The sequence below is a fragment of the Passer domesticus genome, chromosome 8 (genome assembly GCF_036417665.1).
Source record: "Passer domesticus isolate bPasDom1 chromosome 8, bPasDom1.hap1, whole genome shotgun sequence".
NCBI lineage: Eukaryota > Metazoa > Chordata > Aves > Passeriformes > Passeridae > Passer > Passer domesticus.
In genome coordinates, this window is record NC_087481.1 from 49,179,924 (window position 1) to 49,194,822 (window position 14,899).

Genomic DNA, 14,899 nt, shown 5'->3' on the forward strand with positions numbered 1-14,899 from the left:
CATTCAGCTAGGTGTGAAGCAGTGCCTGGCCAGCTTTTTGGCAGGAGGTAAGGGATGTTCAGGACTTCTGGAAGGGGTCTCATGCTGTGTGGGCATATCTGCCCACCCCATTTCCAATCTCATGGTGGTTCTCAGAGACCAGTTGGGGATTGCAGATTTGTGTTTGGTGTGGTGGCAATTATTCTCTGTGTCCTTTGATGCTTTAGGGTCCCTCTTGGTTTCCTGCCAGGAAAGGGCACCCCTGGTCTGGGTGGGCTTGTGAGTCCCTGCTGTCCACGATGCCTGGGAAAGGCAGCTGTACAATTTCCTGGTGGTGGGCAAGGGAGCCTGGATTCCAAGGTCACAGAGGCCCTTGATGATGGTCCTTGCTTGAGGTATGTGCATCCCCAGTGCTCACAGCACCACCTGAGGGGCAGCTGCAGACCCCTGGGGAAGGAGCCAGTGTGGACTCCCAGCCTTACTCTGCCCTCCTGCTCCTGCAGGCTGTGCTCTCCTGCACTCTGCTCTGTGGCTGACTGGCAGTCTGCAGACACCAGCACTCATGCTTGCCTTGCCTCTGGATGCTGCAGCAATACCTCATTAAGTCCAGGTCTTTTTCTAGGAACCTGCTGAAGAAAACCCAAACAAACCTGTCTTTGTTTTTATGGCTTATCTCTGTGCTGCTGAATTGCCTTGAGTTTCATTGCCAGCAGGCAGCAGAACCCCCAATACCCGTCAGGGATGTCTTTTCACTTATAGTGCCAGGTTTCTCAGAGCTGTAAACGTAGCCAAGCAGAGAAAACCATTTCCAGAGCAGATTTCTGAGGGCCCCCACAGGACCACAGCCAGGCAGGCAGGTCAGCACCTGGGAAAGCCAGCCCTTGCTGGCAGCTCTCCTCTCCTTTCGGTGAATTTCACCAGGCTCTTGATCTGCATTGTTAACTGCAAGGGACTGGCGAGGGCTGACTCCCCACGGATGGGCACAGCTCTTGGGGGGCTGCCCTCTTGGTGCATGGATGTCAGTGACACCAGGCCAATGCTGAATGGACCTCCTGTTGCTCATATATGGCCCTCAAATTGGGGCTTCCTCTGCTGGGGAAGAGAATTAGGTGATAGCTGAGCTGATTGTGTTTTTGCCTTGTGACACAGAGAAAGGCACGTGGAATAGGAGTCCAAAGACAGTCTGATTAATGTGCTTCTGGAATTGGATTGTTTAATGCAAACAGCTTTAGAGATATGACTAAAGTAGGAAAAGAAACTTGGAAAAGACCCCATTTGGGATAAAAGCAAAGAAGGCTATTTTTTGCAAATACCAGTATAGCTTCTTCTAAAAATAACATCTTGGATGTCTGTTCGAAAATGAGAACCAAATGTGATTCTGAACAGTCTAATGCAGCCTGTCATTTCAGAGGAGGAGGGATGGAGACCTCTCATTGGAGGTAGGGGATGTGTTGTAGGCTCTCAGAGTCAGGCAGAAACCAGGCTGTGTGGAATCCCAAGCACAGCTTTGGGAGGAAACGTGGATGTGAACGAGCAGCATTTGCCCACAGGCTGCTGGATTGCAGGTTTGCTGTGTTGGCAGCCATCTTCAGTCATGGCTCTGGGAAGATTTTTGAGAGTATGTGAGAGTTTCTGGGGATCAGGAGAATGGCGTGTGGGTGGCCATGCTTTCCCATCAGCAATGGCATTCACACAAGAAAAGGAGAAGCCCACTGTTAACTTATGGTGGTTTTAATTTTCTAAGCAGGAGCAATATCAAAGGATGGGATAGAAGAAGGAATGGCCCTTGCAAGAGAGGCCACATCAGAGTGTCTTTCTGTTCAGCTATTTCAGGTCCTTTTTGGCTGTCCTTGCCTGTCTGGTGTAGTGTTCCCGAGATTCTTGTAGAAGCAGCAAGGTAGGTGTCTCTTCTTTTTGCACATCTTTGCCTCAGCATCTCAAGCAGATTTTTTTCATCAGCCAACAGCTGAGAACACTGTGTTCAAAGTGAATTCAGGTTGCAAACATCGATGCTGCTGCCAAAGCCTTGCAAATGATTGAAAACCTTCAGGGTACCCTTCAGTACTAACTCAGACAGCATCCAAGCAGTTTTGGAGTGTTTTCATAGACTCCTCACCAGTCTAATATTAAGCTCTGCTCCAACTTTGCCCTTTCCAAGCAGTGATCCAGCTGTCCTCTGGCCCTTCTGTGAAAAGCTTACAAGAAGTTTTTGCTTCCTTTGGAGCTGATGATTGCGAGTGTGTTTTATTTGAAATGTTCTGATCAGAGCACTCCACCTCAGGCAGGGATACAGGGACATGCACCCAACAGAGTGCACAGCTCTCCAGCCCTGCCTGATGGCTTCATCTGCCCTTTGCAGTGTGTGCTGGGGAAAGCCTGCCTGTTTCCTTTATGCCCAGTGCCTGTGAAGAGCACAGTGATGAGGCACTGAGACCACCAGCCTGTGGAGTGTTTGTATTGGGTAGCACTGGACCTTTCCTAAGTATGAATCAGAGTTTGTCTCTGGAGGGAAAACTTTCTCTTGGATCTCTTTAAAGGGGATAAATTCATCTGCCTCTGCCTGTAGATGATGTCATGATGGGACTGAGAGGCCAGGAGTCAGCAATAGGTGATCTAATGGAAAAGGTCTGTAGGTGTCAGCTCTACTTGCCCAGGGGGTTTGTAGTGGTGTCAGCTGCTCTCACCTTTGTTGGCCCATTAGAAAATCCTTTGGCATGATGCCCAAGGCCAGGAGAGCTGTCAGGTGGCACAGGGAGAGCCAGACAGTTGTATATACCAAGTCCCTTGGGCTGAGGATAGTGAGCAAGCTCTCCACCTTGCAAACTCAGAACACCCTCTTTGTCTTTGCTTGGTAGCCTTGTCTCCAAGATGACTTGCCCAAAACCACACTAACCTTCATGGGGCTTAAACAGACCCTGCAAGCTGGAACATCCTATGTCCTGCAAGCTGGATGCTTCAAGTCCTCACTACTAAACAGAGGGGCTACTTCAGCCAAACTGTGCCTGAACTATCTCAGGGACAAAGCTGCAATATTTCTTTGAGCTGTTTTGGAACTGATTGAATGACTGATGGCAGCACTGAGAGCTTTTTGGTACCCAACAGGGATGCCCCCCTCAAAACCAAAACACCACCAGAAAGTGTTTTTCTTGTGGCATGTTTTGATTCTGTCACTGTGTGTAGTTTTTGTGATCACTTTGTTTTGCCCGACTGTGTTGCTCTGGGCATGATGGGGAGGAAAATCCATCTTTCAGTAAATGCTCCTCAAGCCACCTGCTGTCACAGCAGATTGCTGCATGTGTCTCTGTTCACAGAGAACAAAACCATTGTAAATCTGAAATTTCAGGTCATGTTCCATGCCTTCTGCTATCTGATCCACCTCACAGTGCAAAATTTTTGGCGTGTGTTGGATGCAGCCCAAAACATTATGCTATAAGCATGAAACAGCTGTAATGTAGAATGTGAATCTCATGTACAAAGACTTAGAGAATTTGGATTTCCAGGCCAGAGGAAGAAGAACATCCTGCAGCAAAACCCCTTTTGCAAGGCCCTGCTTTTTTCTCTCTGAGACACTGCAGGAGGGAAGACTTTTGCACTTGCCTGGGAAAAACTCAGGCACTGTGCACTAAGTGCTCTGACACGCACCCTAATCCTTTTGCCATGGTATATGAAACTGGAGCGTGTTTCTCCATCCCCAGCTGCATCTACAGTCTTTGGATGCTTTATAGCTGAACTCTGCTTTTCCCCTGTTCTGGATCCCCACTCTCTAGCCTTGCTCTGCAAAGACAGGGACTAAACCTTCTCCCAAGCTTCTCAGTGACTGTATCTATGGATGAAGCAGCTGGCTTTGTAGGCAGGTGTTTGCCCACCTTTATGCCTGTCACAACTTATTAATGTGTGGCATGACTGCAGTGCCTCTGGAAAGAGCCCAGCACTAACTGCTCACTTCCTAGACTTGTCATCCATTCCTTCTGCCCGGTCATCTCCACTTCAGATCTGCTTTCTTTTGGATGCAATTTTTTTTAAGTGACAGTGCCCTCAAGGATTTTGGCAAAAGAAAAGCAAAATGGAAAAATCTTTCTGTCAGGACCCATTCTTCTGACACAGCAGCAGCTGCCATGGAGGACAGCCAGCAGCAGGGATCCTCTTTGGAGGAGTTTACAGGCTGAGGATCAGAGCTTGTGCTTCTGTCCCTGCTCGGCAGCACAAGCTGCCTCCCTGCAGGGAGAGGTGGTAGCCAAATCAAGCTTGAAATGTGACATTCACAGCTCTAATTAGATATTTGCAGTTTCATTTTGACTCCAGAGCCCAGCCCAAGCAGGTGAGTGTGCGTGTCTTTCAATGCTTGCCAAAAGGCAGTCTAGGAACTGCCCCAGTGCAGTGACCAGCCAGTCCAGGACTTAATAGATTCAGCCTGTTTAAATGTCTGCATTAAGGCAAGCTGAGTCACCCTGAGCACTCACTTTCTCTTGGTCCATGGTGAAGGCAACCTCCTGGCCAGCTCTAGGAAAATTGCAGTTTACTCTAGAGCTGCAACACTGGGAGAGAGAAATCTGTTCAAGGAGGGAATAGCAGGATTTCCTTTACCTTTTGTCCTGGTGGGCTCCATCCAACTCTACTGCAATAGGCTGACCATTCACAACTCTTCATAATTTATTAAACCTTTACTGAATATTTTAATAAGCACAGCCACAGCAGAAAAAGAGAAAAGCTTGGTAGGCATTTCTCCTGAGTTAGGATATGGGAGCTTGGAGTGGGGCCCTGTACAGGGACTGGAAGGAGACTGCAGAAGAGGACAGCAGTCCATCATGTCTGGATTTCATGGGCTGAGGAAGCTCTTGGGTGCAGGTACATGATGCTCTCAAGGGTTTGCTGCTCTCATAAGCCAAAAGCATGTCTAAGTTTTAAGGACAGGTCTTTTTCCTTCATCTTCCCATCTCTTTCCCTTCCCCACTTCACACTGTTAATCACACTGGCAGGATGCCCTCCAGGCTGAGACTGTTCTGAGAGCAGGGCGAGAGGAGGATGCTGAGAAGGAACAGCAGGCTGCACATTTTTCTTCTCTAGCATGATTTAGCCATGATTAATGCACATGGAAAATAATCAGTGCATTCAACCTAATTCTGCAGAATTATTGAAGGGATGATAACAAGGGGACAGGAGATATTTTTCTGCTTTTAATATATTTTTAGGAAGGAGGGCAGGTGTCATGTGAATCTGGTTAGGTGACATCAGCATCTCATATTAAGGCAGGGAGTAAAATTTATCACTGTTTTTCTTTTTTTTCTTTTCTTTTTTTTTGTCTGCAAAAGGCATTGCTAGTCTGAGCTTTGGAGATCTCCCAAAACCAGGTCAAAAGAAGCTCATTCATCATTAAAACAACACAGAGCCTGTATTAAAGGGAAGAGGGATTATAAATGGGGAATCTTTGGAAAATAGGATTATTATGCCTTGCTCTGAGCTGTTGATCACCTCAGCCTTTCCACCCCTCCTTTCAACATGCTGCAAGTGGGGCTGGGTACAGCAAATTGCTCCTGGATCCTGGGGAAAATGCACCATGCAGGAGCTGGGTCAGGCAGACAGCTGGGGCCTGAGCACATCGTTACAACGTGGTGCTCATCTTTTTACACATATCACCAAAGGTCTTGTGTTTCAGGTTAGGTCAGATATGGCTACTTCTAGTTTGCTTGCTGCTGTGATCTCTATTTATCCCATTAGGAAGGAAAACGTTTTGTGAGCCAGAGGTCTTGTTAAACTTTCTTCCTCTCATGTGTTAAAATGAAATAAAATATTGGTTTACTAGACAGATCTTAATATTTCTCCAGATTATATAATGCACTAAATAATACACAAAAATTACTGATATGGAAAATGTTGTAAAAGTCTATTTTGTGGTTTTAATTGCATTCCTTTCTAGCCCAGGTAAATGTGTCAGCTACTTCTTTTAATTGTGTTTTTGTGACTTTGAATTTACACTTTATGTATTTTCCATTTTCTTGTAATTCCCATTTACCTACACAAAATGAACACTTCTTGTCCCTGCTGAGCTTACTGCTATTGATTTTTTCTTTAGTTTTCTAATTCTGCAACCTTTGATTAGGGTTTTTTTTCCTCTGTAGGTTTCTATAGGGCCTGTGCCTGTTCAGAGAGATTATTGCCCATAAGTGCTTAATTTCAGAGTCCAAAGACATATAATTTCAGACGGAGCTAGGAGCCATGTGATCTCTGAGTCAAACTGCAAAGAACAATTGGATGCCATGGCATTTAGCAGCCGGGCTCTTGGGTGTTGCCTCATCAGAGATGAGAGCAAGGCTGAAGCTGCCTCCTCTTTGCGTGGGTGTCTTGCTGCCTTCTGGGGCCATTGGAAGCAGTGGATGCCTGGGGCTGCAGTGTGTGGCAAAGCCTTGGGATTGGGACACCCAGGGAATGCCCTCACTGCCTCCCTGCCTGCCTTGGTGCTGGTGGTGCCTCTTGGCACTCTTGGGGACTGGAGGTGGCACTGGTGTTGATGTGAGGATGTGGCAGCCCCGAAGGGCTGGGGCACACTGTGAACCCTGCTGGGGTTTGGTTCCTGGGGACAGCCTGGCCTCAACAGAGCAGCTTGTCACATCATGGTTAGGTTTGTTCCTTCAGATGATCTGCAATGATCCCTTTTAGCAGAGGAAGGGGATTTGCCTTTGCATCCTTGCATAGCAGGGTGCCCAGGCTTGGGTGGAAGGGTGCACAGAGAGTGGCAGCCTCTGCAAGAGAGATGGATTTTCTGTCCTGGAAAGTGGGGAGCAGAGTGAGGGGACAGGGGTGTCCTGGTGAGCTTGAGTGAGCTGGTGCACAGAGCCAGTCCTGGATGTGCAGCCCTGTCCTCTGTGCAGGCCAGCAGAACCTTTAGAGAGGTGCTGAGGCAGGAGTTGTATTCCACTGACTTTTTGGAAGTTGGCTGAATGTTCTTCTCCTTGCAGATCAGCTTCAGGAATATGCTGTAGGTCTGGAGATTGGAGTGGAGATTATAGCTAGTAATTTTAAGCTTTAGGAGCTAAGAAGTAATCCTATGCTGGCCAGACCTGAATGGTCTGGTGAAAATGAAGAGGAAATCCCATGTGTTCTGCCATGTGATGAGACTTCCTCAGAAGGTCCAAAATGCTCAACAGCCCAGGGAAGAGCATACAGATGTTGCCAGGGGATCTTGGAGTTATTTTGCCCAGATGAACAGCAGTGGTCAACCAAGTGGTCTAAATGGAGTGGCCCAGTGCTCCTTGCTGCTGAGTGTCCAGCCAGCAGTGGGTGCATTTCCATGAGACTGGGAAAAAGCTGGAGAGAGATGTGGCCTCCTGGTCAAGGCAGTCTTTGGGCCTTGACTCACAAGAACAAGAACAAAGTTGTTCATGCAGATGCTTTTCAAATGAGTAAATGCCAAGTGCCTCTGCAGGGTATGTTAGTCTGGTACCTGTCCAAGGTATTAAGAAGGAGATTTGCTTTTGACTGTGTAACCTGCCCTTACAGAGAAAACCCACTGAGGTTTTTTTTTCTCTCTTTCATGATAAGCACAAGAGCCTGTGGTGGTCACAGGATCCCTTCAGGAGCATCCTGACTCAAGCAGCTTGTTGCGTTGTTTGTAAAAGTCCAATTTTCTTTTTGAGGAAAATCAATACAGCTCATTACTTAGCCGAGAAAAGATCCCTGTGTCAGTGCCACTGGAAGCAGGCCTTGAGCAGGCTCATCCAGTGTTTGTAAGCCAGACAACAGGCTGATAGCCTTTGTCTTAAATTATCTGTTCCAAACTAAAACTGCCCCACTGAGAAGACAGATCAGCTTCCCGCAGACCACCAAAAAGCTGCTCAACAAGTGAATACCACCAGCCTTGGGCAAAATACGCACTGCAAAAAAAAGTAACAACCCACAAGACACTTTTTTACACCTGCTGTGATGACTGTAAGTTCTCATGCTGCTTCTTCATTATATCCTTTCTTCTAGGCTCTGGCTTCATCATCAAGCCTTTTCAGAGCTAAGATGCAAGATGCAATGCTACAAGGCTGACAGATAGCCAAATATTCTTTGCTGAGCCTGTTTTGAGTGGTGAGACAGAAGTCAGGTGCTTGGCCCAAACTTATGATGAGTTCAAAACACTTGTGTAAGTGCATGAGGTGTTTTAAACTGCTGTTTATATGAGCAGTGAAAACTGCTCCTTGCTGCAGCCCAGTTTCAGGATCCAAGGCTACGATCCCTTCTCAGAGGTTTGCTAGTTTAGAAAGCTGGAGGAGGTATTAGTCCTGTGTGAAATGGAGAATGCAGAGAAAAAAATGCACATTGTGGCTGCTGAGCAATAGCATTGGGGGATAAACAGTCATATCTTTATGGTTTTGGTTTGAGATCTGAATGAAGAGAATGACTGAACAGAAATTTAGTGGAGACATTTCACTGCAGTAAGTCCAGGGACAAGGTCAGTGAGATGAGAGGACCAAATGTGCATGGAGAATTGTTGAGAAGGTAACCTAATGACTGGGGCACTTACTCAGCCAACAGGAAGAGCTATAAATAAGGATGCAAAGCTGGTAAATTCTGTTAAACAAATTCCCTGTCTTAGCTATTCACAGGCTGCTTCCAGACCAGAGTGGATAACAAAAGGAAGACTGTGATTTATTTTAAGGGACTAATCACCCAAGAAATCTGTCTTCTCTCTGCAGATCACCTTTGTGGTGGTTGCTCTTGAGAGAAGATTTTGGATGCATGGAATGCTGGTGAGCTTGGCCCTGCCTGTCTCTTCTCCATTAGGTGGTGAGAGGTGGCTTCCACCCTCACACCCTGGGATGGGCAGCATGCTCAGGGCTGGGGGAATGTGTCCCAGCAGCAGGGAGTGGGGCAGTGCTTGCAACAGCATTTTGTAGTGCACTGACCTCTTGACCAGCTCCTGTCTGCATTGTGTACCACCAGGTCAGTAAAACCAAAACTGAAAGGGATTTGCATCATTGTCCCCAAATCTGTCCAAAAACCCTCTCTTGTTTTGGCTTCCATCACTGGTTGGTTTCCAGTCTTCCTCTGTACCAAGTACCAAGCCCTTGATCTCATGAGTTGTCTTTAAGAATTTATTCCAGATTCTAGATAATTTCAGGCTGTAGAGACTGTGAACAGATGACATTGCTTATATTACCAGGCTCCTCCGGTGTTTGATGATGGCTATGATTGCAGTACATATAACATTATTATTTGACTGCAATTACAATAGCATGGGTGGTGTTATGCCTGACTAGCTGATTAATCATCTGGAGCAATGAGTAAATCTCCCCCTCTTTTTCAATAATTAATGTGTACAGCTGGATTGCAGTTGGCTGAGTGAGCGTGGAAGTGATCAAGGCAAACAGAGAGGTGTTTGGCAGCTTTAGGCTGTCAGAAAGGATGAGCATATGGAGCTCTCAGGGCAATTATTCCCTCTGTGATGTAAACTGTAGCTCGAGCCAGCTCTGATCCACCTCAGGGAGCTACATTTGTGGTAGGTGGCCAAAGTGCTGCAGACAAGCTGGGCCAGTCAGAGTTATAAGGTCTGGCTTTGAGGGTAGGGCCATTTCAGACCGTAGGATGCAAAGCTCTTTCTCCTTGCAAGGGTTTGACAGCCCTTTGCCAGTGTGTTTGTAGCTACCCAGGAGTGAAGAGGAGAGAGAAATTCATTACTAGAATTGGATTAAATACCTGCTGTGCTGGGGACTTGCCATGATGGCTTAGGGCCACTGCTGTCTCCACGCTGGTGCAGTGGCTTTCTGCTTCTCCCTGCAGTCTGGGCCACATACATTCAGTCAACAGCAGTGCAGGTTGTCTGAAAGTACCTCATGGTTTTGCTTGTGGGCATTTACAGTTCAAATCAAGAGACATTGCAGCCTCTCCCTTCCTCATATGTTGATGTTCTTTGCTCTCCTGATACAGCAAAGATCAAGTTGAAATATGAAATGTCCTCCACAATGCAATTACATATAGCTGGTTGCAATCAATTCCCTCTGCCTCATGCAGTTTGCTATTGTTTTCCCCTTCCCTTCGCTTCCTCTAAAAGACATGAGGCTTTCATTTGACAAAAGAAAAAGACTTTGATTTCCACTCTACCCAAGGAGAACTGTGTTCCCAAATCTCAGTTTTCACAGAGGTGAATTAGAGGTGATTAAAGGTGATGGAGACAAGAAGACTGAATGGAAACACAGCCCTGCAGCTTAGTGAACACTGCAGGACAGGGAAGAGAGGACAGATGCTGATGCCTGCTACAGTGATGGTAAAGCACTTGATAAAAGCAGTGAATCAGCAGCTCTGAACAGCTTTTGCCAGAGCCATGGTTTGTCCCTGCAGGATACAGCTGTGTTCCCATCCTGTCAGCCTCTGGTTGTGTTAAGCTGAGCATTTCATCACCATGGGCTGAAACTCCACAAGTGAAGAGTGTTCACACACCATCAGGCAGGAGTGGAGGAAACCCCAGAGCACAGTGGGAGTGAGGCACAAAACAGCCCCATCCATGGTCCAACATCCATGGTCCCTCCTCCAGTGCCTGCCCAGGGGCCCTCCTGTGGTACAGGTGTGTTCTGAACATATTTCTTCAAAAATCAGACTTTTCATTACGCTTTAATCTTTGCCTTACCTGTCTGAGCCTTACACATTGTTATGTTTGTGGCTGCTCTCAGTGCTGGTGATACAGTCTCAGACTATGATACAGTCATTTTTTACTTTCTGATTGCTAATATCTCCTGTTTTACATTCTTTCCACATCAATCTAGGAGACCAGAGATAACTCAGATGAAAAGGAGCCAATTATGTGGTGCCTGGGATACTCATAGTCTGGACTTTATGACCCAGGAAGTTTCTCTCTACACCATGCTCCCAATTTGTTGAATTTTTTTTCTTCATTAATATAAACAAATAACATATTCTGGATGCTCTGCAGTCAACAACACTTACTATATTGGCAGTAACTGACTTAGAAGCTACTATATCTCTGTAAATTTTAATCTATATCTATAGATTAGATCTTACACAGATATAGTAGTAATCTATATCTATCTATCTGTCTATCTATCTATCTATCTATCTATCTTTCCATCAGCTTTCCATTCATTTGCTTTTTTTTTTCCCACTTCATCATCAAGTCGAAACCTTGCTGATGCTAGATTCTCTGTCAATTTCTGAAATTAACCCAAGCTAGGAACTTTCCATTGTTTTCCATTTACGTGCTGGTATTTTCCAGAGCTTTCCTTCCCACTTCATCCTTGATTGGAATGCTACCATGGATAAGGCAGGAGGCGAGTTGGGTCAGTGCTGAGTCCCTGGGAGCTCCCTGCAGGTGGTTGCTGGGAGAGTCAAACTAGTGATGCAATAGATTAAATTTACCAGTGATGTATTGCTGCTGTCTTCAGGGAGGTCTTCACATGGACAAATATCTCTTAGTGTGACTGCAATGCTCAAGTCTTCCCTTCTGACCAGATTTCTGTCTAAAACAGCAAGCAGCCAAGCAATAATGACTGTGCTTAGGTGACTTTCAAATTTTTATTATTTTGTAGAAAAAAGAATGAGCAGAAGCTTATAAATTTCAAGTGTGAGAATGCATTGAGAAGCAGAAGGTTTGAATTGAAGTCACCACGCCTTTTGATCCAGTATTTGGAATTTAGGTGTGGGGACTTTGTAAGGGAAGAATGTACCTCATCATAAAGTGCTGGAAAACAGTTCTTCTTTTGAAGTTTTGTCTCCAGACATGGAAACCCCACTGAAATATCCAATATCTCATGCAGTGTAACACTATATATTATATTGTTTCTGTACCAGAGGAGATTATAAATGAGCATTCTTCACTCTCTTTATTTGGGAGCAGACTGTTATTTGTTCTTTGTAACATTTTACCTGGCAGGGGGTTCATTTTTAATTTCTCTCCCTGTGTTGAGTTGCCTGTGTGTTCCTGCCCAAGCCTGGCAGGGGTGGGGCCATCCTGGACCTGGAGAAAGCATCTCCAGAGGTTTCCTCCTAGAGGCTGCTCCTTTGGCAGTTGCTTTTCCCAGGGGACACTCAGAGTACTGGTGAAGTAGAGCTGGTTGCAGATGTGAGCCTGCAGGCTCCAGGGCTGCTACCCAGCAGACTTCACCAGAAGGAAAAATTACTGAAGAAAAAAATATCAATAATGCAAACACAGGACACAACAGGAGGAGTAGCCTTAAGTACCTTAAATTAGGGGAACTGAAAGTCATCTCACTGCACCATGACATTTTAAGCGAAGTCATTATAATTAATCTTCTTTTAATATAGAATAATAGTCTAAGAAAATGCAACACAAGCCATACTTCTCCTGCTAACACGTATCCAGGAGACAGAGTGGATTTGAAGTAAGGTGATCTTTGTAATATGGTAGAAATAAATTCCTGAAAGCAGCAATTGATCGATATGGAGAGTGGCAGGTAAAAGCAGTACAAATACCTTCTCTAAAAGCATTGGATATAGTAATTCCCACAGCACCAGGGAGATGTTAGCTAATCAGATACACCATAAGCTTCACTATCTTATAAAAAAAAATATTTAAAAAAAAACAGGAAAAGAGAAAATCTCTGGGCGTATGGTCAGCAAGTGACAAATGTGTGTGCTGGGACACTCTGGAGCAGGGGAAAGCCATGGCCACAACTGTGACTCATTCCTGAATGACCAGGGCTGAGTGGCACCAAGGAGGCTGTTTGCTTTCATGGTGCAAGTGGATGTGTGGCTGTGGCACCCACCCCAGGCCAGTCTGGAGGGCAGCTTGGCAGCGTGAGAGTGTCGAGCTGGTGGTGAAGAGCCAGCCCATTCTCCTTTGTGCACCTTTGAGGCATCTCTCTGCCACTGGCAATGGGTACAGTAAATAGGGGAGGGTGTTTGCAGAGACTGTGCCATTCCCCTTGGCAGGCAGGAGGTCAGGATTAGCACAGCCCAGCTAAGCTGGTCCTAGGGAGGCCGGGTGTCCTCTGTGAGGGCTGGAGGAAATCTCTGTCCAGCACACTTGGCTGTAACCAAAGGAGCAGAAAATGGCAATGGCTTTGGTGGGAGCCAATCCACCAAATGTTAAACAGATTTCTGGGAGAATCCATCCACAATTCACAAGTGTCACTGGTCCTGCAGGACCAACAGCTCCTGTGTATAACCTTGATCATGGCTTTTCACACCCACCTACCAAATATATTGTAGAGATTGTATTATACTCCTGTGCAGAGGTGGTGTGTTCACAGCTTATACTGTATTCTGGTTTATTATAAATTCTGTCTTCCACAGATGTAAGTACAGATCAAAAAGTGGACAGAAGCACTGAAGTGCAATCCCTGTCTCACCAATTTTACAGACTAACAGTACCCTCATATGGGGTAAGATCTTCTCCCTGATGCCTACTGCTCACTAAGCTTCTTTGCTCTCCAGTCCAACATTAAAGAACCTGCCATTCATCCAAGCTCTGGCACCTGTAGGACCCTCTCTATGCTGATTCAGTTCACTAATCTGGCAGAAAAAATAGTAAAACAGAAAAGAGGTAGATTATGCTGAGTTAATGAGTTGAACTCACCCCGGGCTTTGTTTACATAGGCCAGCTGGAAATCTCCTTCCCCAGTGAGATGGTGCTAATTCTCATCTCCAATTTTAGCTGCTCTTCCACATCATTCTATTCTAGATTTTCTTTTGATGCAGGTAAGTAACCTGAAAAGTTGAATGTACACCTTTTTCCCCCCTCTTCCTGGAAACATTTTTTTTTTTTCATTGCAGGTGGAGCCTGGACTGAACATTTTCTCCCCAGAACCATATGAAGCTGGACTTCAAGGGTGTAAACTGCTTGAAAAATGGAAAAAATGCACAACACGGTAAGTGTTGGGAAGGACAAAACAGTGGTTAAATAATGAAACCAATTTTTTGTGACAGCCTGTCAGGCTGGGCACCAGTGTGTTGTTTGTTTTTCCTTAGATTTGTATCTTCCAGAGCTAGTTCGTTAATTTTTTCATTAAGCAGCTATCTGTCAATGCACTGTGTTTTAATTATGCCTCCTGCATGAGTGCTGGTCAGATCTAGTGATGCAGGGAAAAGCCTTCCCTGTAGGACATTTCCTCTAGTCCAACCTCTGGGCTGGCCCAGCCTTGTTGCAGGGCTTAGTCCCTGTGCAGGGATCAGACCTTGGTGTGCTCAAGCAGGAGCCATGCAGGGAAACATCTCTGCCAGTGCACAGCTCCTGCTGCTTTTTTAGGAGTGTCCTGAGAGCATGGAAAAAGAGATTGGGGTTTGATGCTGACTGCTGGGCTGTGGAAATGTTCCTGACAGTGGTTGCTATCTCTTTTTTCAGCCCTCACCTGTACATCTGCTCTGCTACCAAACCTTTTTCTTCCTTCTGTCTGAAGCCCCTCTAAAAGCTCTTTCAGATTTATTTGCCTCTATTCTCATATTCAACCTCCATGTCTCTGCAGAGATGCCTGGAGCAAACTGCTTCTCCTGTACTGCAGCTCATGGACTCACCTACCATCTGATTCAAGTGCAGTTATTAAAGGGTAGTGCTGCTCCATTGTCTTGCGTTATATCTATATTGCACAATGTAGTGGAGATTTATCAAACTAACCATCATTAATTTAGTTAGCACAATAAGCAGTTAAGCCAGGCTGCCATGGGTCTGCTAAAGGGCTCATTTACCCCTTTAGAAGATCAACAGAGACAAATGTTAATCTGGTAGGTGCAATGAATATGTTCATCCAAAACTCAAGCTGAGCTACGTTTTCCAGAAGAAACCAAAAAACTATCATGAATAAATCCATAATTCCATAGATTTATTAATATTTTACCAAACACCCTTCATAGATTTATTCATATTTTATATCCATAGATTTTATTTGTGGAGTAGAGAAAAAAGGAAAATTGTGAAAGCTCTTGTTTCTTAATTCTGATTTTACTACTTGCAGTGCTAAAAGGACAGTTTGCA

General features: G+C 45.5%; 1 protein-coding gene across 4 annotated transcripts in view; it reads left to right on the plus strand.

Moving 5' to 3' along the window:
* Positions 1 to 14,899, plus strand: part of LOC135306802 (uncharacterized) — a 193,020-nt gene that overhangs the window by 13,872 nt on the left and 164,249 nt on the right. For all 4 annotated transcript variants that reach the window (XM_064431300.1, XM_064431303.1, XM_064431299.1 and 1 more), the window contains exon 2: positions 13,705 to 13,799. In XM_064431300.1, coding sequence (XP_064287370.1) covers positions 13,705 to 13,799 — 95 coding nt within the window. The remainder of the gene's footprint in view (positions 1 to 13,704; positions 13,800 to 14,899) is intronic.